This window comes from Trichoderma camerunense (assembly GCF_050948025.1).
Source record: "Trichoderma camerunense strain CBS 138272 chromosome Unknown V8C40scaffold_15, whole genome shotgun sequence".
Lineage (NCBI taxonomy): Eukaryota > Fungi > Ascomycota > Sordariomycetes > Hypocreales > Hypocreaceae > Trichoderma > Trichoderma camerunense.
This window is the reverse complement of record NW_028145355.1, coordinates 772,979-793,547: the sequence shown is the minus strand read 5'-3', so window position 1 is coordinate 793,547 and position 20,569 is coordinate 772,979. Positions and strand designations below refer to the sequence as shown.

At 46.1% G+C, this 20,569-nt stretch overlaps 8 protein-coding genes across 8 annotated transcripts; 3 read left to right on the top strand and 5 right to left on the bottom strand.

Annotated features, from left to right (window-relative positions):
- Positions 1-470: 470 nt before the first annotated feature.
- On the top strand, positions 471-2,398 carry V8C40DRAFT_252070 (general substrate transporter). The gene has a single exon (XM_083217305.1). It carries the CDS (start codon positions 750-752, stop codon positions 2,328-2,330), a length of 1,581 nt encoding a protein of 526 aa, XP_083070624.1. The 5' UTR covers positions 471-749; the 3' UTR covers positions 2,331-2,398.
- Positions 2,399-2,839: 441 nt separating this feature from the next.
- Positions 2,840-4,119, bottom strand: V8C40DRAFT_268475 (aldo/keto reductase; the record flags this gene model as incomplete). The annotated part of the gene is made up of 5 exons (XM_083219960.1): positions 2,840-3,166; positions 3,228-3,308; positions 3,365-3,618; positions 3,670-3,862; positions 3,916-4,119. The coding sequence occupies 5 exons, from the start codon at positions 4,117-4,119 to the stop codon at positions 2,840-2,842; spliced, it is 1,059 nt and encodes a 352-aa protein (XP_083070623.1).
- A 511-nt stretch (positions 4,120-4,630) lies between these two features.
- V8C40DRAFT_281321 (aminotransferase) lies at positions 4,631-5,640 on the top strand (the record flags this gene model as incomplete). Its single annotated transcript, XM_083221584.1, has 1 exon — positions 4,631-5,640. The coding sequence occupies exon 1, from the start codon at positions 4,678-4,680 to the stop codon at positions 5,638-5,640; it is 963 nt and encodes a 320-aa protein (XP_083070622.1). The 5' UTR covers positions 4,631-4,677.
- Positions 5,641-5,784: 144 nt separating this feature from the next.
- V8C40DRAFT_276492 (Zn(II)2Cys6 transcription factor domain-containing protein) lies at positions 5,785-9,034 on the bottom strand (the record flags this gene model as incomplete). The annotated part of the gene is made up of 10 exons (XM_083220848.1): positions 5,785-6,372; positions 6,431-6,475; positions 6,735-6,814; positions 6,872-7,079; positions 7,228-7,287; positions 7,341-7,424; positions 7,500-7,573; positions 7,624-8,373; positions 8,415-8,600; positions 9,022-9,034. 10 exons carry the CDS (start codon positions 9,032-9,034, stop codon positions 5,785-5,787), a joined length of 2,088 nt encoding a protein of 695 aa, XP_083070621.1.
- A 418-nt stretch (positions 9,035-9,452) lies between these two features.
- On the bottom strand, positions 9,453-11,597 carry V8C40DRAFT_276491 (cytochrome P450; the record flags this gene model as incomplete). The annotated part of the gene is made up of 10 exons (XM_083220847.1): positions 9,453-9,506; positions 9,563-9,717; positions 9,787-9,917; positions 9,972-10,111; positions 10,174-10,319; positions 10,386-10,640; positions 10,700-10,994; positions 11,288-11,334; positions 11,449-11,512; positions 11,565-11,597. 10 exons carry the CDS (start codon positions 11,595-11,597, stop codon positions 9,453-9,455), a joined length of 1,320 nt encoding a protein of 439 aa, XP_083070620.1.
- An 802-nt stretch (positions 11,598-12,399) lies between these two features.
- V8C40DRAFT_281319 (major facilitator superfamily domain-containing protein) lies at positions 12,400-14,586 on the top strand (the record flags this gene model as incomplete). The annotated part of the gene is made up of 10 exons (XM_083221583.1): positions 12,400-12,648; positions 12,716-12,758; positions 12,825-12,988; positions 13,045-13,263; positions 13,405-13,580; positions 13,635-13,712; positions 13,788-13,994; positions 14,062-14,129; positions 14,182-14,297; positions 14,332-14,586. The coding sequence occupies 10 exons, from the start codon at positions 12,400-12,402 to the stop codon at positions 14,374-14,376; spliced, it is 1,365 nt and encodes a 454-aa protein (XP_083070619.1). The 3' UTR covers positions 14,377-14,586.
- A 1,042-nt stretch (positions 14,587-15,628) lies between these two features.
- Positions 15,629-16,855, bottom strand: V8C40DRAFT_276489 (TauD/TfdA dioxygenase family protein; the record flags this gene model as incomplete). The annotated part of the gene is made up of 3 exons (XM_083220846.1): positions 15,629-15,847; positions 15,899-16,650; positions 16,756-16,855. 3 exons carry the CDS (start codon positions 16,853-16,855, stop codon positions 15,629-15,631), a joined length of 1,071 nt encoding a protein of 356 aa, XP_083070618.1.
- Positions 16,856-17,390: 535 nt separating this feature from the next.
- Positions 17,391-19,430, bottom strand: V8C40DRAFT_276488 (very-long-chain acyl-CoA dehydrogenase; the record flags this gene model as incomplete). Its single annotated transcript, XM_083220845.1, has 3 exons — positions 17,391-18,984; positions 19,054-19,270; positions 19,334-19,430. 3 exons carry the CDS (start codon positions 19,428-19,430, stop codon positions 17,391-17,393), a joined length of 1,908 nt encoding a protein of 635 aa, XP_083070617.1.
- Positions 19,431-20,569: the final 1,139 nt, after the last annotated feature.

The window sequence follows — 20,569 nt, the reverse complement described above, 5'->3', positions numbered from 1 at the left end:
GTGTCAATAAGGCGAATAAATTGCAAATTTACGGTCTTGATCCCTACTTCTTGACCTCACTCTAATTGTCTGGAATTGTCTATATTGTCGTTCTAGCAAACACACCAGTGAGCTATTTACACAGGTTCAAGTCCAATAAGCCTAGCTGACTCAATTCTACTCGCCTCTTTAACTACATGTACGTCTTCGATTCGCCGTAACTATCTTTCATGAATAATCATTAGCAGGGAATTTCAGCGACTGGCAGAACTAAACGTTCTCTATCCAAGCCTATCCCATCATGGTTATTATTACCTATAATAGTAGTTGGGTTACCCCGCACAAAACCACCATGAGGCTAGAGATACTGGATCACCATGTTGGGAAAGGTTCAATCAATGGTACCCCGCCTCAATTGCACTTATCGTCGGTAGTGCCGATATCCATTGATGGCTTCCCCGGATCCACGGCTTCGGAAAACGTGGTTCTCCCCCACCCCCGCCTTCAGATGTTTTCAGGGCCGGTTGGGCTTTCATGCAGGGCTGTTGTTATCAACACTTAAGCATATCATTGGAACAATAGTAGATAGTGTCTCTGCACTAGCCTTGATCAAGTAAATTACTCAATATGGTAGAGTCTTATCCAAAGAGTAGTTTAGACATCCCTCAACATCCTTCCTATCAAAATGTATATGATGGAGATGCTTGACCATTGTTGAAGAATATGATCTATCAATTGCTCTTCATTGTATACCTGGACCCATTATCAGCATGGATGAATCCATCTCCAAAAAGCCCGCTTCCGTTATTGACACTGCCGGTCATGATCTGACCAAGAGTTCTCAGCGGGCAACCTACCGAGAACACAACCTCACCATTCGTCAAGCCGTATCGAAACACAAGAGCGCTGTCTTGTGGGCCATCTGGTTCATTATACCCAACTGTGTCATTGGCTACGACGCCACAACACTCGGTACTTTGGTCGGCATTCCGCAGTTTCGCAAAGACTTTGGCTACGAGTATCCTGTTGGATCTGGTGACTATGTTCTCGCAGCGTCATGGACCGCCGCATACCCATATGCGCCAATCATTGGCTTCTTATTGGGGCCTCTCTGGGCAGGATGGTGCACCGATCGTTTCGGACCACGAAAGACACTATTGGGCAGCACGACCCTATCCTTGTTCACTCTCTTGATTCAAATCTTGGGGAATAGCGCTGCAGTCATCTTTGTAGGAGCTGTCATCACCGGTCTTCTCACTGGCGCTTTTCCTGCCCTCGGACCGGCATACATATCGGAGATTCCCCCTGTCCGCCTAAGAGGTATTGGACTGGCAGCCAACAATTTCGCTCAAGTGGCTGGCTCGTTTATTGCAATCGGTATTTTGACTGGCACTCAAACAATGGATGATAAATGGGCATACAAAATTCCCTTCATTACAGAATATGCCTTTCCTCTCATTTTTATTCTCGGTGCTTTTTTCGCTCCTGAAACACCTTGGTTTCTGGTGAAAAAGAAGCGATATGACGAAGCTACAGCCGCTCTCAAAAGAACAGGATATACCGAGGATATCGATGAAACCTTGGCTCTTATGAAGGAAACCATCTTGCTTGAAGAAGAGCATGAGCGGTCAATCTCGTATTTGGACTGCTTCAAGGGTACAAACCTTCGACGTACTATGATTTGTACTGTGTCCTACAGTGGTCAGTTCTTTTCTGGCATCAACGTTGCATCATCCTTCGCTACGTATTATTTCCAAGTGGCTGGAATGTCAGATTCTCAAGCTTTCCACCTTTCTCTTGGTCTGTTCGCCCTTGGCATCGTCGGGAATGTTTTATCATGGCCGTTGCTGTCAATCTGGGGCCGAAGGCTAGGCTATATCTTGACCTGTGGTATAACCATGGTGCTCATGTTCATCGTTGGGTTCCTGGACCTTGCTCCATCATCTAACAAGGCCGCTCTGTACGCCAAGTCGACCATGCTCCTTGTTTTCTACTTCGTATACAACTGCGGACTGGGTCCTCTCGTTTACGCCATCATCGCAGAGGTCCCAAGCACGTCGATCCGCGGCAAAACTCTAGGTGTGGCTGCTTCAGCTGCACATATTTTCTCTCTTGCAATCACAGCTGGACTTCCTTACGCGATGAGCGCTACCGAGGCAAACTGGGGTGGCAAAATTGGGTTTCTGTTTGGTGGACTGGGTTTTCTTCTGCTCATCTGGAGCATCTTCTGCTTACCGGAAACGAAAAACAAGACGTTTGAAGAGCTTGACTTGCTTTTTGAGCATAAAGTTCCCGCTTGGAAGTTTGGTAGTACCGACTTGCTAGGACTTGATGGTGAGCGACCACAGTAAAACTACATAGGTTTTGTCATGTATGACTGAATCTTATTTTCCTTAGCACTTCTATTCGAGTATTGGGGGTAGTTATTTAATTATTCTTATGAATATACTATATTGTCTTGACTTGAGTGTTTGATGCCCAGTGTTTGTGAGCATATGTATGTTACTAAAGGGCCAGGGCTTTTCTCTTATGGTAGAAATGTAGTAATCGTTTTTGGCTTTCTCCGGTACATATTTCTTATGCCTATTACCCGCATATACAGATTGGTCATTAGGCTTTGGTAGCTCGGCAGTCTGGATAGTTAAAAGATATCACAAAATTGAATATATCCTCGAGTCGAATTGGCTAGCTGTAGAGGATTTGCTAAGATCATCATGCTTGACGAGCATGAGTATTGTAGCTTACAGCTGAAGCAAAAGAAGGACTTCTTTACTAAAATGAAACTAATTATTGTGGCTATATTTTCCCTCGATAGTACTAGATGCGACTACTGATGTAATTAAGTCCCAAACCAATGTACTCAGAAATGACCCTCTACTTCGAGCGGCGTGTATGGCTTCTCCAGATAGGCCTCTTCCTCAGCAGTCAGCTCTTTGCTGCGGGCAGATAGAGCCTCGTCGAGTCTCTCAACGCTGCCGAAGCCAATTATAGGGCTCGTAACTCGCTTCTGGGTCCAAGCAAGTGTCACTTGACTCATGGTCCAGTCCTTTCGCTTCGCCAATTCTTCCACCCGGTTGATGATTTCGACCGACTCGGGTCGTAGAGTCTCCTCCGTGCCGGCAGATCGAGAGGTACTTCCTTGAGCTGTCACTGGCCGAGCGAGCTTTCCTTCTGCAAGCGGCCCCCACTAGTGATCAAGTAAGTAAATCATCTCGGTGAGACGAGTGCAATCAGAAGGATCTACTTACAGGGATGATAGCTACGCCTGTGGCCTCGCAAAACTTGTTCATTTCGCGCTCTTCTTCACGATAGAGCAGACTGTAATGGTTCTAATCAACATGTTAATGACAACGATCATGAAGAAGGGGTCAAAATCACCAAGTACCTGCATTGCGACAAACTTTGTCCAGCCATTCTTCTCTGCACAAAACTGCATCATGACAAATTGCCAAGTCCACATCGAGGAGGCTCCGATATATCGAATCTTTCCAGCGGTAATCAGATCGTGTAAAGCACGCAAAGTCTCTTCAATTGGAGTGTATGGGTCAAACCGATGGATCCAAAAGACATCAATGTAGTCCGTCTCTAACCGTTCAAGAGAATTATTCACAGCGGTGAATAGAGCCGACCTTGAGAGATCTAGTTCATGTTAATCAGGTTTTTTACCGAAGAAATCCTTCAAGGGCTTACCAAACTGGTTCACGTAGTCCTTGGTTTGCCTCAGCTTATCCAAGATTGGATATGCATGGAATTGCTCCTCTCCGACACAGCTCCAAGCCTTGGTCATCAATACCAGTTTATGACGTGGAAGATCATATTTCTTGATGGCTTGGGCGATGATCCTTTCCGAATCTCCGTTGGAGTAGATGTTTGCTGTATCCCACTACTGCATATTAGAAGAGATGCCAAATTCGAATGTGATCATAGAGAACGAACAGTATTTACTCCTCGGTCATAAGCAGCTTTCAGTAGAGGGATGGCTTGTTCAGGCCCAATGACCCAGTTCGCCCATTCAGGATTGCCGATGCTCATACATCCCACAATAGGAACCGACACACGGAGGCCGCTAGCTCCCAGAAGCCGATAATCCACCTTTGTCTCTTTTAGAGATTTTGCGACCCCGGGTGGCAGAGATGACATGGTAGATGATATATTCTAAAGGTTAAACTAGGTCTAAGTTGTTTGGAACGGATAGGGACCAGACTGATTGATCAGTTTTATAGTTATTGATACAACGTCACTCCTTCGTCATGGTGTAGACGAGAATCCAATGATCTGCCTGAGAGACTCGCCATGATCGATGGGTAGGAAGTGGCCAGTTCCTTTCTATAGCAATTGGCAAATCGCCGAAAAAGGGAATCAGGGCCCATGACAAAGTGAATACCATTTGCGCCGTCTTTCGGTTTCTAATTACCTGTTCGGGGCCTTGACTCTCAAAAGGGCATTTGAAGAAAATGCCCCACCACAATATCGACAAAAAGTTGTACGGTGGCGTGGAATTCGAATTACCTAAATAGGAATTACGCGATCAGGCTTTAAGATGTCTAACTCCACTCGAGCGTATTGACGCACTAGCGATGATGAGTAGCAGTTTAGAAAGACGTACATAAGCAGGGTTCGCAATCATAACTTATCCCAGATTGTCAGTCTCACTCAACAAATTCTACCCTCAACACGGATTATCAGCACGACAACAAGATGGCTACTATGGATGAAGTTTTCGCTGGCTATGCAAAGCGTCAAGCCATCTTAGAAGCGAGCGAGAACCCGCTCGCTAGAGGCGTTGCCTGGGTCGAAGGGGAACTTGTTCCTTTACATCAAGCACGTATCCCACTACTCGATCAAGGTTTCATGCATAGCGATTTGACCTACGATGTGCCCTCTGTTTGGGATGGACGCTTCTTTCGCCTTGATGACCACCTGGACCGTCTCGAGGCTAGCTGCAAGAAAATGCGCCTCCAGTTCCCCATTGCTCGACAGGAGATTAAGAGGATCTTGGTTGACATGGTGGCCAAAAGTGGCATCAAGGATGCTTTCGTCGAACTGATAGTTACCCGCGGCCTAACTGGTGTCCGAGGAGCTCGACCTGAGGATCTTCTCAACAACAACCTCTATATGTTTATTCAACCTTATGTCTGGGTTATGGACCCCGAAGTGCAATATCATGGCGGTCATGCTATCGTTGCACGAACCGTCCGACGAGTTCCTCCCGGCTCTATTGATCCCACTATTAAAAACCTCCAGTGGGGTGACTTGGTTCGTGGCTTGTTCGAGGCAAACGACCGCGGGGCTACCTATCCATTTCTGACAGATGGAGATGCCAACCTGACTGAAGGATCGGGTTTCAACATTGTTATTATAAAAGATGGCGTTTTATATACTCCTGATCGCGGCGTTTTGCAGGGAATCACAAGAAAGAGTGTGATTGACGCTGCCCGATCATGTGGTTATGAGATTCGTGTTGAACACGTCCCTGTTGAGGCAACTTACCAGGCTGACGAAATACTAATGTGTACAACTGCTGGAGGGATCATGCCAATTACCACTCTTGATAATAAGTCGGTTAATGACGGAAAGGTTGGCCCTATTACAAAGGCTATTTGGGACCGTTATTGGGCTATGCATTGGGAGGATGAGTTTAACTTCAAGATTGAATATTAAAAGGCTTGGTTAATGTATTACTATAGTGTGGACTATTCGAATCGCAACAAATGTACATTGCGATGAATCTGCTTAGCAATGATAGCGATAGAGGTAATATAGGTATATATATAAGCGCTGTTATAACACAGCATTTATATACAGCTACATAAGATTACTATTCTTGTTAGTAGAATCTATAAATTCTCCATTGCTATCAATAAACAATAAACCAAAAGGGTCGGAAGGGAGAAATAATGTAGAGAGGTAGCTAGTATCAATATCTAGGTTGTAATCACCATCCTTAATTCCCTCTGCAGTATCGAGGAATGCATCAATATTGGCGGCCAAGTCTTGAAATGGACGCTCCGCGATAAACGGGTATTCCCGGCTCTCAGGTATAGATGTCTGGACGTTTTCACCAGACAGTGCATATATAGTTGAAGCTTCGACCCAATCAGCATTGGTGTCAAGTCCCGTTTGAGGCGAAGTTGGGCAGGTAAAACTGGGTGTTTGGAGATCTTGGCCGCGGCATGTACGTCTCAATAGACTGTCAAGTGCAGATGAATAACGGATTCCAGGATGCTCGGAACCCGATGAAGCCGTAGACATGCATCTCGTAACGGCTTTGATCAAGCGAAGAATCACTCTTTTTTGCGACTGTGGTAACGGTACAATGACTGCTGCCTTGAGCAGGAAAACACTGGCATGACTTAGAAAAAGGAAAAACCTCAGCGGTAGAAGTGACAAAGCCTACAAAGTTAGAAAGAAAATCTCGTAAAACGGAAAAAAAGAAGATGGTCTGACTTACCTTGGACGGCTGCAGTCTACCAATCGCAATGCGGAGTATGTCGGCCTTCGACAATAGTTAGTACTAAATTAATAGCGTAGCGGAATGCCATCATACTGCTGCATTAATTGCCTCAATAATAAAGCGAGCATCAGAGCTGCCCATTAAACCTGTCGGAAAATAATTCACGGGACTATTGCTGCCATTCTCGCAAGACACCCGCTGCATGTATGCATGTAGGGAAAAGGAATAAATGTACAGGCGGAGATGATGCTATGTGAGAAATTATTAGATAAAGTAGGCTACTCTTCAATTTAGCACTTACAAATGATATCCAGATACATTCGTTCATAGGATATGTTAGCCACAGTTTCTTCCGCCATCGATCGCGGAAAACGGACAGCGCTGACTCCGTATTAGTGGCAGAGCAACCAATCACTTCTCCCAATCATATTCTCTTACTCTCTGAAAACTCGTCGATATGCTTGTAATAATGCTCAGCCTTCGCCAAGGCAATAGAGAAACTTTTGGAGGAATACAAGAGGTCGTGGGCATTGCTTAAGATATGCGTCATATGAACGAGGCACTGCAGATAAGCAGCGAAATCCTCTTGGACTCCCGGCATGTAGCGCATCTCAGGAAAGTCTTCGGCGGGATCGGCGTGTAAATGCTGGTAAGTCATTCCGGGACCTGATGGAAATTTAGCTTGACATACGAGAGTGATATCCACGGGTCTTAGGCTTTTGCTTTGGAAAGTTTCGCAATGGTTATGAGCGCAAAGCAAGTCCGTTACAGTAGATATTTTTAATATCACTTACTTCGATGCCAGAATGCTTTGCCGACGCGAATGGAGATTTGCCGATCAAAGCAATAACAGTCTAATTCCATCTGTCAGTATCCTGGTTGGATATAATCTATAGAGGCTTCTCACAGTTCCAAGCAACTTTACCCCTGTCACGATTGTGGATGTAGTTATCATCCCCGTCTTCTGTCCGCATTCCAACCTTTTCAAGATCTAGAAGGTAACCAAGTCTAACAGCCTGGGATGGATCAGTGGTAATTCTAATTCAGACAATAATGTCTAGCTCACAGTACCAACAGTCATCCAACTCATACGATCTTCAAGACCCAGGCCCGAGTCGTGGCCCATGTTTGGTGGATATTCTATAAACGTTGATATCAGTTGTACGGCCTAGACAATCTGCTCATCTTACCTGAAAGAAGGATTAAACCTTCAATTACTTCAACAGACGCGTTTGTGCCCTTTATCGCAACATCTGAAAAAAGACACTGCACTCTCTGCCACAGCGAACTGTGGAGGGCCTGGTCCCCAGTCAGAAATGCTGTGACTACCAATATTGCCGCCATGAAGTAAGGTTCGCGATTTGACATGGCCAGGACGTGCTGTTTCGTAGTGCATGCCCTCCTATAGGACATGAAGGGTAGAATTGGATGTACCGAGCGCACGTAAAAGCCAAATAATTTACAAATAGTCGTTTCGTCTATTAGACCTTCTCGAAGGAGGAAAAAGGTCGGCATAGGCGCACTTGATTTTAATGAATCCTCTCCGGCTGATACATTCGATACTGAGCCGTCCGACATACCATCCGCCTGGTCCAATAACCTTATCGCATCTGATGTATTTCGTAGGGGAAATGTTGCCAACTTTTGTGCGGAAGCTTGTTGGTCGTAAGCGATTGATCGTTCTGTGTCAAAGCCACGAGCTGAGTTATAGTTATTGTTGCAAGAATTTTCTCTTATACCGACGACTGGCTCTGGAGACCCCATAAACGTTTGCCAGACTGGTTGAGGGGGGATAGCTGCATTGCTGACTGTCACGGGCAACTTAGCCATTGTATGTTTCTGAATGGATTTGCTGCCGTACCGTGTTTCTCTTTTACTTGTTCCTTCCAAGTTGACCGGGGTGGGCGGCCTCTTCGCTTTTGCCTGGGAAGAACTACAATCTTAGCACCGTGTGTCACGGGTGTGTATAGCTTGGACTTACCACACAGTAAATTGGCTCTACGGCACGCCTGACAAGGCGGTTTTGGGCTTCCAGGGTCCCCTAATATGCATTTTTGTTTCTTTTGTCGGCAGTTTTCGCATGCTTGATAGACACGCTTGAAACCGGCGCTTTGATTCGAAGCAGTGGGTTTTGTGCCTAAGACGTCGTCAGGAGATGCTATCGCAGCTATAAAAGTCATTTTTGTCTTTTCCTAGGTATCTGATAAGGTGAGTGTAATTTGCTAGAGGAAAGTTACAGACAGATGTGTCAAGAACACATGATTGCATGTCGGTGGGATATTCATAAATGCCCGGAAGTAGCCAAATTGCCGCAAGTATCCGGTGTGTTTCCTCCACTATCTAGCTGTATTAGGCTTCAGATAGTGTGGAAATGGGAAGGATTAACACCCCTTGAAAAGCGTTCGCTCCGACTCTTGAGATGGTTCAGCTCGCCGCCCGAAAGGGAATTCGATTCCGTCTAGTTGTTGGGGAAGCGAGATTATCCCCGCACGACACCACCATCCCCGTGGGGTGGTCTAAATCTGGTGTGGCGAAACAAATTGCCTGTTATGTCTTCCAAACATCTCCTGGATCATCGAGGTAGCTACTTGTAATCGTCATTGCGGGCTTTGGTATCAAGAAGCCATTGGGTCTGCTGTTTGCAAGTAAATGGTCTTCTCTGATGTTTTGTATTCGTGATGTATCGTACGAATTCCCCCCCGCCAAAAAAAAAAAAGACCTCATATTTGGCCTTTGGTGCACTGTGACCACACACAACTTGAACAATTTAGTTGAACAAAATACACAAAGCAGGCAGGAATTTTATTTGCAACACTTCATTTAATTTAACAGCGAGATGCACATCTGGCTCCTAGAATCATCGGTCTAGCCAAGCACCCCCACTACATAATTCGTTTTAACGTGCTTTGAGAATACTCCTAGTCCATGAGGATTTGTACTGGTCTAAAGACATTGTGATATCGTACTTGAACACCAGTGAACCATTTGACCACTCTCTCCGCATATTTTCATAGCCTTGTTATACTTTAGCAGCTCTCTTCTTCAATTTCATCATAAGACCACCTTTAATGCCCTGGGTAACACCAGTTAGTATTCTAAATATTTTCTGAATCGGGAAGAACGTCTTACCATATTCATGGCAGCAAGCGGCTCATAGTCCTTGCTATCATCCGACAAAATCACGTCGAATTGTTGAAGAATGGCAGTGCTGATAACGATGCCCTCGTAAGTCGCTAGTGCACGTCCGAGACAGCTACGCGGCCCGGCATTCCAGGAATGGTATTCTAGGGTTTGTATGTTAGTATTTCGGAGAATACGCACTCCTATTGTGTGTGGTGCAAGACATGACCTACTGAAAGGGCTGTAGGATATATTTTGCCCATCTTCTTTGAGCCATCGGTACGGGTTAAAAACAGCAGCGTCCTTTCCCCAGACTTCGGGCATTCGGGCTAGCACGTAATTTTGGTAGCTAACGAGATCACCCCTGCTTGCCGTTAGACACCATCGCTTTTGTTGCAACTAAATGCCAAGGGTTTACTTCTTAACGTGGCGAGATGGAATACCAAGCTCGGGAATTGGGGGGAGAACATCATCTCCTGCAGCTTCCATTTGCCCAGCTGGAGACACAGTATCGAGGCGAGCTGTTTCGTTCCACATGGCGTTCAAGAATCGCATCTTCTGTAAGGCCAAATATCAGCACTTTGAGCGTCAGTAGCCTGGTTCAACTGGTGCGCACTTGCCGGTGCATCCTCATACCCGAGGTAGTTATCTTCAAAATGCAGCTCTTTAGCCTCTGACCTGATTTTTTTAACGGTGTTAAGATGTTTGTTGTCTTTGTGGTAAATCTCCTTCATTAACCAGGAGATACTATACGCGGTTGTATCACCTGTGGATAGATAATACGTGGTCAGTAGATAACAAAACTCTCCGCTTAGAGACTCTCGCAACTCACGACCGGCTGATAGGAAGGCAAACACCATCCCGCTCAGTTTGTGCTTATCGGTGGTCGATTGCAAGAAGAGATCAAGCAAGTCAACTCCAGAATCTGTGTTAGGCTGGTAGCCATTTTCCATCGCGATGAGGCGCTTGTCAACGAGTCTATCAATTTGTTTATAGAAGAGGTCCACAGCTCTCTTAGTAATCTTGTCGTCACCTGAGAGTTTCTCGGTAATTCTCCATAGAGGGTCGCGTCTCCTTCGGTCAAACACTATCATGTCACAGTGTCAGCTGGCCGAAAGCTCTTAAGATGGGATACAAAAACCGCACGAATAGTAGCCTGATCCAATGCTTCAATATAATCCGGTGTAGAGTTTAGAACCTCAGGTTCCACCGAGAGAACATCTCGGGCAAGGTCATCCTCATGGAAGGCAAGCCGGAGGAATAGACAAAACATAAAACGTCCCATCAACTCTTGAAAGTCAAATTCCACTTGTCGATTAGCGAGATTGTATAAAAGACCAATAAGGATATCAAGCCAATGATGAACAGATTGCGTAATGTGAGTCTCAAAGTTACGCTTGGTAAATGCTCGGGTTGCCGCCTTGCGTTGAAAGTACCATTCCTCGCCATCAACCACAAAAATGCCAGATCTGTGCAGCCCATCAAATATTTGACGTGTAAATGCACCACGTATATAGTTACTGCTATTATGCCTTTGGATATGTTCGAGGTATTTTGGATGGTTGATAATATGGAGACGAAAGAATGGTATTGTCATCTCAAAAGCAGGTCCATATCGAGTATAAAGTGAATACCAAGCTTTACAGCTCGCAGCGCCGTGTGTTTCAAGTTCTGCTGCATTACCCCATAAGAGCTTTCCTCTTGGGCCGGATATCCACTCCGAGTTGCCCGAACGTGATGCCAAGAGTGCCGTGTAACGATATCTCCAACAGATACCTGAGCTTACATCCTGACATTAGACATCATTATAGTCCAATTATAGAATTTTGGAAGATAAACTTGCCCGTGACTAGAATTATAAGAAGCACGGCAGCATATTCAACAATTGCAACTACCGACGGTTGCCGCGGTAGTTCGATACGTTCGAGCATTCTGCGCGCACAGGTTGTCTTCGGACGTCTCACCCAGATAAGATAAAATTATAATCGACTCAAATTATTCAATCATTCACGGTCCCTCTTTCTGCGAAACTTATAGCAGTCATAGTAATTTATATCCCACAAGCTAATGTGATGGATGGGGCTGTACCACCAATATCCGTAATCCTATGATGAAAGCAGTCCGTAACTATCCGGTCTGGCCTGGCAGATCTCCAAGTATCCAGCCATAATAATCCACTTTTTTTCCTCAGGCGTATTCAAGGAGATGTTACACATGAGTTAAGCAGAACGCTAGCATAAATACAGGAACAATAAGAGAACCGACGATTTAAAAGACAAACAAGGATGAGACAAAAACCAATTTCTAGGGATTCCAGTGAGCTCTTGGAACTCGAAACAAAAAAACAACTATTGCATGCGGTGTCCCTAAGACCTAGGAGATACCAAATGACATCAAATCAGGGAAAAGTGAAATACAAATTACCTAGTACCAAACACGACAGAGGTAAAAAAGCAGGTAAGTAAGTACTTGATTAATTGAAAAGGGCTAGGAATCAGGAGCTACAACTCCGTGGTAAACACTATTATATGCACTAACAAAATCGCCGTTGATATCCGGCTAGCAAAGGAGCCATCCAATTAGGTATGAGGTTAAAGACCCAATGTTGCCGGATTCAACCAATATTCTGACCTACTAGATATGTAATGCCATCTACTTCTCCACATTTGATGGAGTCTCTCCAGATTTTGTACCGCGTTACTTGTAGCCAGATTTTGTATATATGCTGAGAGGACGACACTATACGTGGGTTATCTACACTCTCGCCAATTTGCATTTATCTAGTCTTTAATCTTTCACCCATTTCTTGAACATTTAGAAAATAACACGACTCAAAATACTTACCAATGGACAATTCCAAGAGTGAGGCTGCTCAAATAGAATTAGTCGGACCCGTGGCGTCCTCCTCCCCCGGTGAGATGACTGACAACGAGAGGAATCTGATGGAGCGTAAATTGGTGAGGAAGGTGGACTTCAGGCTCTTGACTATGACAGTCTTAATGTACATCCTCAATTATCTCGACCGCAACAATATTGCTTCAGCCAAGCTGGCTGGTATGCAGACAGACTTAGGTCTTCATGGAAATCAATACGAGGTGAACCTTCCGAAACACACACGCATGCGTTAACAATGTTCAACTCATTGTGCTAATCCTACCCTAGATAGCAGTCAGCATCCTCTTCGTTGGTTATATTTTGATGCAAGGTATCGTAGCCCGTTTTTTTTTTTTTTTTTTTAGCTAGTAGCACGGATGCGCTGACTTCTACTCAGTTCCTTCTAATCTTCTCTTGAATAAAATCGGAAAGCCCTCTCTGTATCTTCCAAGCTGCATGGTAGCATGGGGCATCGTATCGACCCTAACAGCAACAACGACCACCTTTGGTGGCTTGGTGGCTTGTCGTCTATTCCTGGGTCTTATAGAAGCAGCTTACTTTGTGGGCCTTCCAACTGAGACACTCATTGTTATACCAAGGGAGCTAATGATCTCTAGCCCGGCTGTTTATATCTGTTATCTTGTTGGTATACTCGAAAGGAGATGGTCAAACGAACGGCGCTGCTCTATTCAGGGTCTGTCATATCCGGCGCCTTCTCGGGACTCTTTGCGGCTGGAATTACTCAGAATCTCAACGGGGCTCGAGGCCTCTCGGCATGGAGATGGCTTTTCATCATTGAAGGAAGCATGACATTAGGTTACCGCAAGTCATTAATGGTCCCAATGCTATCTATCCCAGCGCTGGAGTCTCATGTATGTAGAGCCAGCGCTATCCGCCGAGTGGTGACGTTAATGTGCACAGGGCACCTATCCAAATTCGTACTTGGCTGAGAATGATGCTTATTTTGCTCACTTCAGGTTACCGTGGCCCTCATTGCCTTTTTTATTATCCCCGGCCTACCCCGTACTACGTCTTGGCTTAGTGCTCGTGAGAAAGAGTTAGCTGTGTGGAGATTGGAAGTAGATATCGGAGAGGACGACTGGGTGGACAGCAAGCATCAGTCATTCTTCGCGGGGGCAAAAGCAGCCTTCTTGTAAGCCGACCATCAATATGGGAATCACTATCGCTAATCTCTTCTTTCACACAGTGATTACAAGGTCTGGCTGCTACTTGGGACAGTGTATGGGTCGACATCCGCCGGATCCATAACCACCTTTTTTCCAACGTGAGCACATCCAAGCCTAGCACTGAAGTCGCAATGATCCTTGTACAATCTTCTTTTACTAAAAACTGGCTCCAGTGTCATGAAAGGGTTAGGCAAAGGCACTGTGGAGACGCTGCTTTTAACGACGCCACCTTATTTGATCGGGGCCGTTATGCTGTTTATCAATGCCTGGCATGCTGACAAAACCGGCGAGAGATATTTGCATATAGTGCTACCTACAATACTCGCCATTGCAGCTTTCATTCTAGGTGTATCGACGACATCATTTGTTCCCCGCTATGTGTAAGTTTAGCCACTCTACCGAAGCGATACGCCTTATCCATTGTCCAAAATGTTGACAACTCTCAAGGGCAATGTGCTTTATAATCGGATCAATTTATTCTGGTTATGTGGTAGGCTTAGGATACATCTCAAGTGGTAAGATAAACCTCTTGTATTCTTGATGATGTATTGGCTAATTGGACAACAGTTATCCCGCGGCCAGCGGACAAGCGCGCAGCTGCATTAGCCATCATCACCTGTTTAAGTAATGCATGTTCGATCTATACATCTTACTTTTATCCCGGTAATATTTCTTCCCACATTGTGCCCTATCGCAAACTGACTCGTCCATATCAAGACTCCGAATCACCACGATATACGAAAGCCTTTTGCATCAATATAGGCATGCTTGCTATGACGTGCTGCTTTGCCACAACCCTACGCATTGCACTTGGAAGAGAAAATAAACGATTAGATATGGAGGATGATGCAAATCTAGAGGATACTATACGAAACAGAAGATTCCGATATTTTCTTTAGCTTGACATTATTCATATTAGTCAAGCTATCAATCAAGCTATCCGTCACAACTCTCTTGTTACACGAATCTGGTCGCAATCATTAAGCTATGCTTATAATCCGATGACTCTGAAGGATAGAAGTTATCAATATTGACATCCAGAGTTGTTCATACTTGATGAGAGTTGTCATCATTTCAGTTTTCCAGAATTATATCTACCACTGACGTATCTTTGGAACACACCTCTTTTTTATGTGAATTTACCCTGCTCCACTCTGTCGGCGTGTTAAAATGTTTCAAAGTAACAACACACATCCAATATTGCTAGGTGGTATCATAACTCGGTTGGTTATCATATTCGCACTCTACCATCTAAGCAAGCTGAAAACTGGAGGCAATTGGAGCTTTTCATGACAGTTGCGTAGTATCCCTTTTGTGAAGACTTGCCTTGCTTTCTAACATTAATCATTGTTGCCATTTTCATGTCGACCAATAGCAAATAAATTCTACAATCAATATGTTCAATGAAAACCAACCCTTGCTCCAAGTAGAGACTTTAATATTTGCTTGGGGGTCCTCTAAATTCACTTGAGCTGGTGTATAGTCTTCGTGCCTGCAATTACTTCTACCACCCTAATGATACCCTCTTTTTTTGTTTTTTTAGATATACGGGTAATAACATTGATTTCGTATGGAACATCGGTATATTTAATCGGTTTGAGTCCAGGGTAGTTGCCCCGCGCAACGAGTAGAATCACGAATAATCTCAATTAAACAAGGCACAATTATATGCATATATGTATTCCATTGACACTGTCCCAATGAAGTATTTTTTTCTTGCTAGTTCACGTTGACAAAAGCCTTGCAGACTCGATGCAGACAGCCACGACTACCTGAAGTCAATGCAATCGTTGACTTTCGCAGATACCCCGCCTGTGCCGCAAAATTTCATGCGATCAATTCCATCGATGAGCAACGCATCTATAAGTCACGATGAGTATTGCCTTACTTAGTAATAGATAAAGCAACGGCACATGTTTATTCCTGAATGAAGAGTTCGATATGGCAATGTCTAATCTGTTTATCGATATGCTGCTATCGCAAGCGAGGGTTACATAACCGAGAAGGTACATCACTACAACACAACTTCCTCTGGCCCCTCAGGCATCTCAGACCCCGCGATAATACATTGTCTCATTATTCTGACTTCATCTTCCGCCAGTGATCCGACAATCGAGTGCTGAAGCCCACGATTGTGGAAAATGACAAAGTCCCCTTCCTCCCAGTCATGCGCATACACTAACTGTGGTGCAATTCCAGGTCTTTGCAGCCGATACAAGATGTCGCGAACTCGCTTCAAGTCGTCAATCACTTCGCCGTTTGCAAGATGCAGTCGCCGTGCAACAGCAGCGTGAACCTGAAGCGCAAGACGATTTGTGACTGGATTTCGCCAGCACATTGGCAGAATCTGGATCGAGGCTGGATCAACGAGCGGCAGTTGATCGTCATCCAGCTCTTTGCCCTCGGAGATGAGGCCCAAACCAGTCGGATGCGACTTGGCTCGACCCATCCATATGTATGGATGAGCGGCATACTCGACCTTGGTTGATCGAACAAATGCCTTGTCCTCTTCCGACAACAAATCGTACGTCGTCTCCCCACTAGCAAACGCAATTGTACCGAGCGGAACCGGTAGTTCATCTCCTGTGCCGTCGTCGTAGCGCACCGTCTGCATGCGTCTCTTGGGCAGCGTGACGGCCAGAATTGTCGTGGCAACAGGAGGCGCATCGTCATACAGAGCAGCATCAATGTGCCAGCGGTAGAAGCGAGTGAATTCCACATCGTCCTCGTCAGCGATGGTGGTGGAGTGCGACGAGCGGTGATGCGGATACCGCAGCTTGAGATTTTTGGCACCTTGATGCTCGGGCACGAAGCCGTTGCCGATGATCTGTACCTGCGGCTGATGGGGAACAGTGTTGAGGTCTGGGCTCAAGAGGAATCTCTTGGGGTTGTGCTTATTGCCGTGGCCCATTGAAGCAGCCGAGTTGAGACGTTCCGTGAACTCGTACTGGGCTCGTGGCGACAAGTGTTTTTGGTTCTTCAGCACCAGGACCTGGTACTTGTAAAAGGCCTCTGCAAGAACAGTCATGTCGGTTTCTGGATGTCGAAGATGTCAGTCACCATTCTTGTCGATACTCAGTTCTAATACAGCCGCCTACTAGGGATGGGCGTGGGAAAAAAATATTATGAGTTCCTTCTTACCCGATGCGTTTATCAAATCCACATGGGAGACGTACGCTCCAAAGTTTACGCCAGAGCCCTCTTCGTGGATCATGCGTTCAATTTTCATCTGAGAAGCCATTGCGAGTGAGATGTTGTATGTGAGTCTTCGGTGATCTGTCTAACTTGTGGCGAGTTGCTTGTCTAACCATTGTGTCGATATAGTGACTGATGCTCTCTCCTTTATATCTCTCTATCGTCCGTCTCGTCCCATCGTCCGTCACGCCGGCACTCGGCCATGACATCGGCAGCTTGAGGCGCTAAACCGCCTCATGAAGCTAATGCTTAGCATCCGTTAGCGAGAAGCCACAAGCTGGGGTACTGATGGCCAAAATGGTTCTAGTGGCGTCCCACCAGATGGAGGCTCCTCTTCGGCCGTTTCTTGGAGCAGAAATCTCGGAGCCTCAGCGAATGACATCAATCACGGAATGCCCTGACTTCAATTACAAATTCGACTTGGAAATGCAGAGGAACACTGGCTGAATTCATAATCACGGTGATAACTCGGATATCCTGCGTCGAATGCCCGACTTGACGTTACTTTGTCGACTGTGTTCAATGTTCACCTAATCATGTTCACGGCGACATATTCCATGCATGGCACCACATCCTGCCGCTTACAGATTGGAGCTCGTCTTTGACCTTTCTTCCCCATACACAATAGCAAAGTCCTTTTCCAGCTCTTCCCTTGTGGATACGCCAACCCTCTCCTTTGCCGAGAATCTGTCCTCCAAATACCGTTGCAGAATTTCTCGCTCGGCGACATCCCCGTCGTTGTTGGCGTCGACATGCAGCAAAGCTGCCATCAAAACTTCCGTAACAGACCACATAATGTCTCTGCCCTTGCCAACAAGATCACTTTGAGATTCCTTGGTGATGCGGCTTCTCGCGCTATCCCACCTCTTCACCACTTCATGATGAGAGGTATCTCCATTCAAAGAAAACGCCTGTTTGATGAAGCGGTCCAAGGCATCCAGTGACTGCACTCCAGTTTCAGGACGCTTGAGTGCCCTAATAAAGTCAGTGCTCAGTAAATCAGTTGTACCTTCCCAGATGGGTAGCACAGCAGCGTCCCTATAGAGACGCGCAATGTTGAGATACTCTTGTTCCTCGTTCAACAAATAGCCTACGCCACCGATCGATTCCATACAGGAATACAGCAATCTCAGGGCAGAGTTGCAGACATATGCCTTTGTCAGTGTGGAGAGGACCCTCAGAAGCGGCAAGAGGTCCTTTGGTGGAGGCGTCAGTGCCTTGAGAGCTGGTGTTATATCCGCGCCCATTTCCGTCGGATGTTCAGACAGCCCAAGGATATACACGGTAAACATGTGCAGAAGCATTATCCGTCTGTACTCGGCAGTCATCCTTGCCAACGTCTTCATATGCAGTGAGCTGTCCGTCAGTCTCATTCTAGCGCCTCTACCGGCCCCGACTTCCCTGACTCTTGCGGAGGCTCGCGCGACTGCTAGGCCACGTCCCAAGTATCCGACTGCTTGGCTGGTGGAGTGTATCCGCGTCAAGTGCAGCAGGACGGAAATCTCTTGGATGCCGCGGTTTTCTTCCCCAATAATCCAACCACGCATGTCCTCCAGGACGAGCTCTGCTGTGGGGAGAGATTGGGTCCCGAGCTTATTCTTAAGCCGCTGAATGCGCACACCATTCAAGCACTGGCCATTTGGATCGGGATTTCCAGATTCACTCAGAGCAGCAGGATCGTGCTTTCGAAGTGGCGCAAGAAAAGTTGAGAGTTTGCCAGCTGGGGTTCTTGCCAGCAGAATCGTCATGTCGGAATCGGTGGCGGACGAAAACCACTTGAATCCATTGATGCTCCAAGGGCCTAGCGGGATGCCCTCTTCTTTGGATGCCATCGCCTCGGTCTCGTTTGGCCGATAAACAGCTGTCGTCTCAGTCAATGATACGTCGCTTCCACCAGGCCTTTCCGTCATCCACTGCCCACTGGTCCACGAAAACTTGGGATCTCGGGTCGTCAGATGGCGGAACGCGTTCTCAAACACTCTCTTTTCTGTCTCTGATAGTTTGGATGCCAAGCTGGGTGTGGTAAGGTGCACCTGTAGCATCCTAGCTGCGCCATCTTGCATCCCGGTGGGACATGTAACGTTTGCAGATGATCCTTCCCAAAGAAACAAACGGAGGAATTGTCTATTTCGTGCAAAAGGTCCATACGGGGTGTCATAGGCATCGGCGACAAAACTGTAACCCCCGGCCCGAAGGCGAAATGTTAACGATGTGATTTGGTACTAATAAGAAGCATCAACTTGCCCTTTCGCGAAGCCAAATTCCTGCAGCTGGCGCCACCCTTCCGTCATGATGAGCTTTCCTTGCCATTGCCCAAATGTATTCCGGCCAGAGCCTTTGAGATATGGCTTGTTTCGTTCTGCATCTGTGATCCAGGCGAATATTCTGTCGGCCAACACCTCTTGGCCAAGCTTTGCCACTTCTGGTTCAATTTGTTCCCTCAATTCGGCCGGCAGAAATACTGTTCAAGGATGTGGATGAGTAATCATTCATTTCTATGGAATAAGAGTTTCTCATCTCTCACATTTGAAACAGCGTTGATAAGTGGCATCCTCGTAGAATTGATTTACCAAGGAGGGAGATCGCTGGAAGAAGCCCTTATCTGCGCCAGATGATTCCATTGTCGAAACTGTGAGTGACCAAGGTTAGTGCGAATGGAAATGCTGACCTCGAATAGCGAGTTGAGAGAAGACTTGAAGAACAGAAGATGGAGGCTCTTGGCGTGCTTTTAACTGTTCTCACAGTTGTCAGCAAACCAACGTGGAGCATCCTGGGGAAAGGGATGACCGTTGCGGCCATTCGTACTCAGACTAAACATTAAAGCAGAGAGAGTCTGGACTTTCAGTAAGTGGACATCATCGTCATTTCATGTCAGATTTAAATGGGACCTCGCGATCCAACGACTCAATAATTGGAGACTTTAAGTTTGCACTGGCAAGCTCGTCAGCCTTAACATTAAAGTCAAGGACTATGAGCTGAGGTAACTGGACAAAACTACGGCCACTAACTCTTGTTTTGTCTCAAATGTCAGCGAAGTGAGCTGTTTAAAATATGATTGCACTTCTGACATTGTTCAAATATGATACAGAGCGCACAATTTGCCTTCTTCCTCCGCGTTTAAGCATCACTTTTACGTCAGGCATTGATGCGGACATTTCATGCCGGTAGTAGGGAGCAAGCAAGGATTAATTGTGGGTGATCATCTTTCTACCAGTGCCGTGAGAAATCCATGCACGACCGTTGACAGAGAATATTTGTGCTAATAGCAATACGTAGAAGACCAATCGTTGCTGCAGATCAGCCCCTGCTTCTGTTTCATTCGCTCAGTATGTGTTCCCTCTGGAGATACATATTCGACCAGGCAGGTCTTTTTCCGAATCTCATCACGAGAAGATCAGCATTCAGTTCTGACAGTCAGTGCCGGAGTTCGGCCTGAAACCCGATTCGACCCTGTCGGCTCTCGGCGGTGGCTGCCGAAGTAAACGTGGAGAAAACATGCAGGGTCGCTGAACTCCATGAGACAAGATAAGTTTCCGCAACTTGACAAAGAATGGGGACGCAGCCCTGTGCCGTTGCAAAATCGTGATGCGGTGAAGGACAACCCTTGCTTGCACTAACATCACGAGCACATTGTGCACCAAATGAAGCAGTCGCTCGCTTACTCATGTTGTTTAGGACGCTGCGCTGGTCACACTCCACATGTGAATTTGTTCTGCGTAAAGATGGGAGTTTGCGAGACAATTTTAAACTCAGATACTTG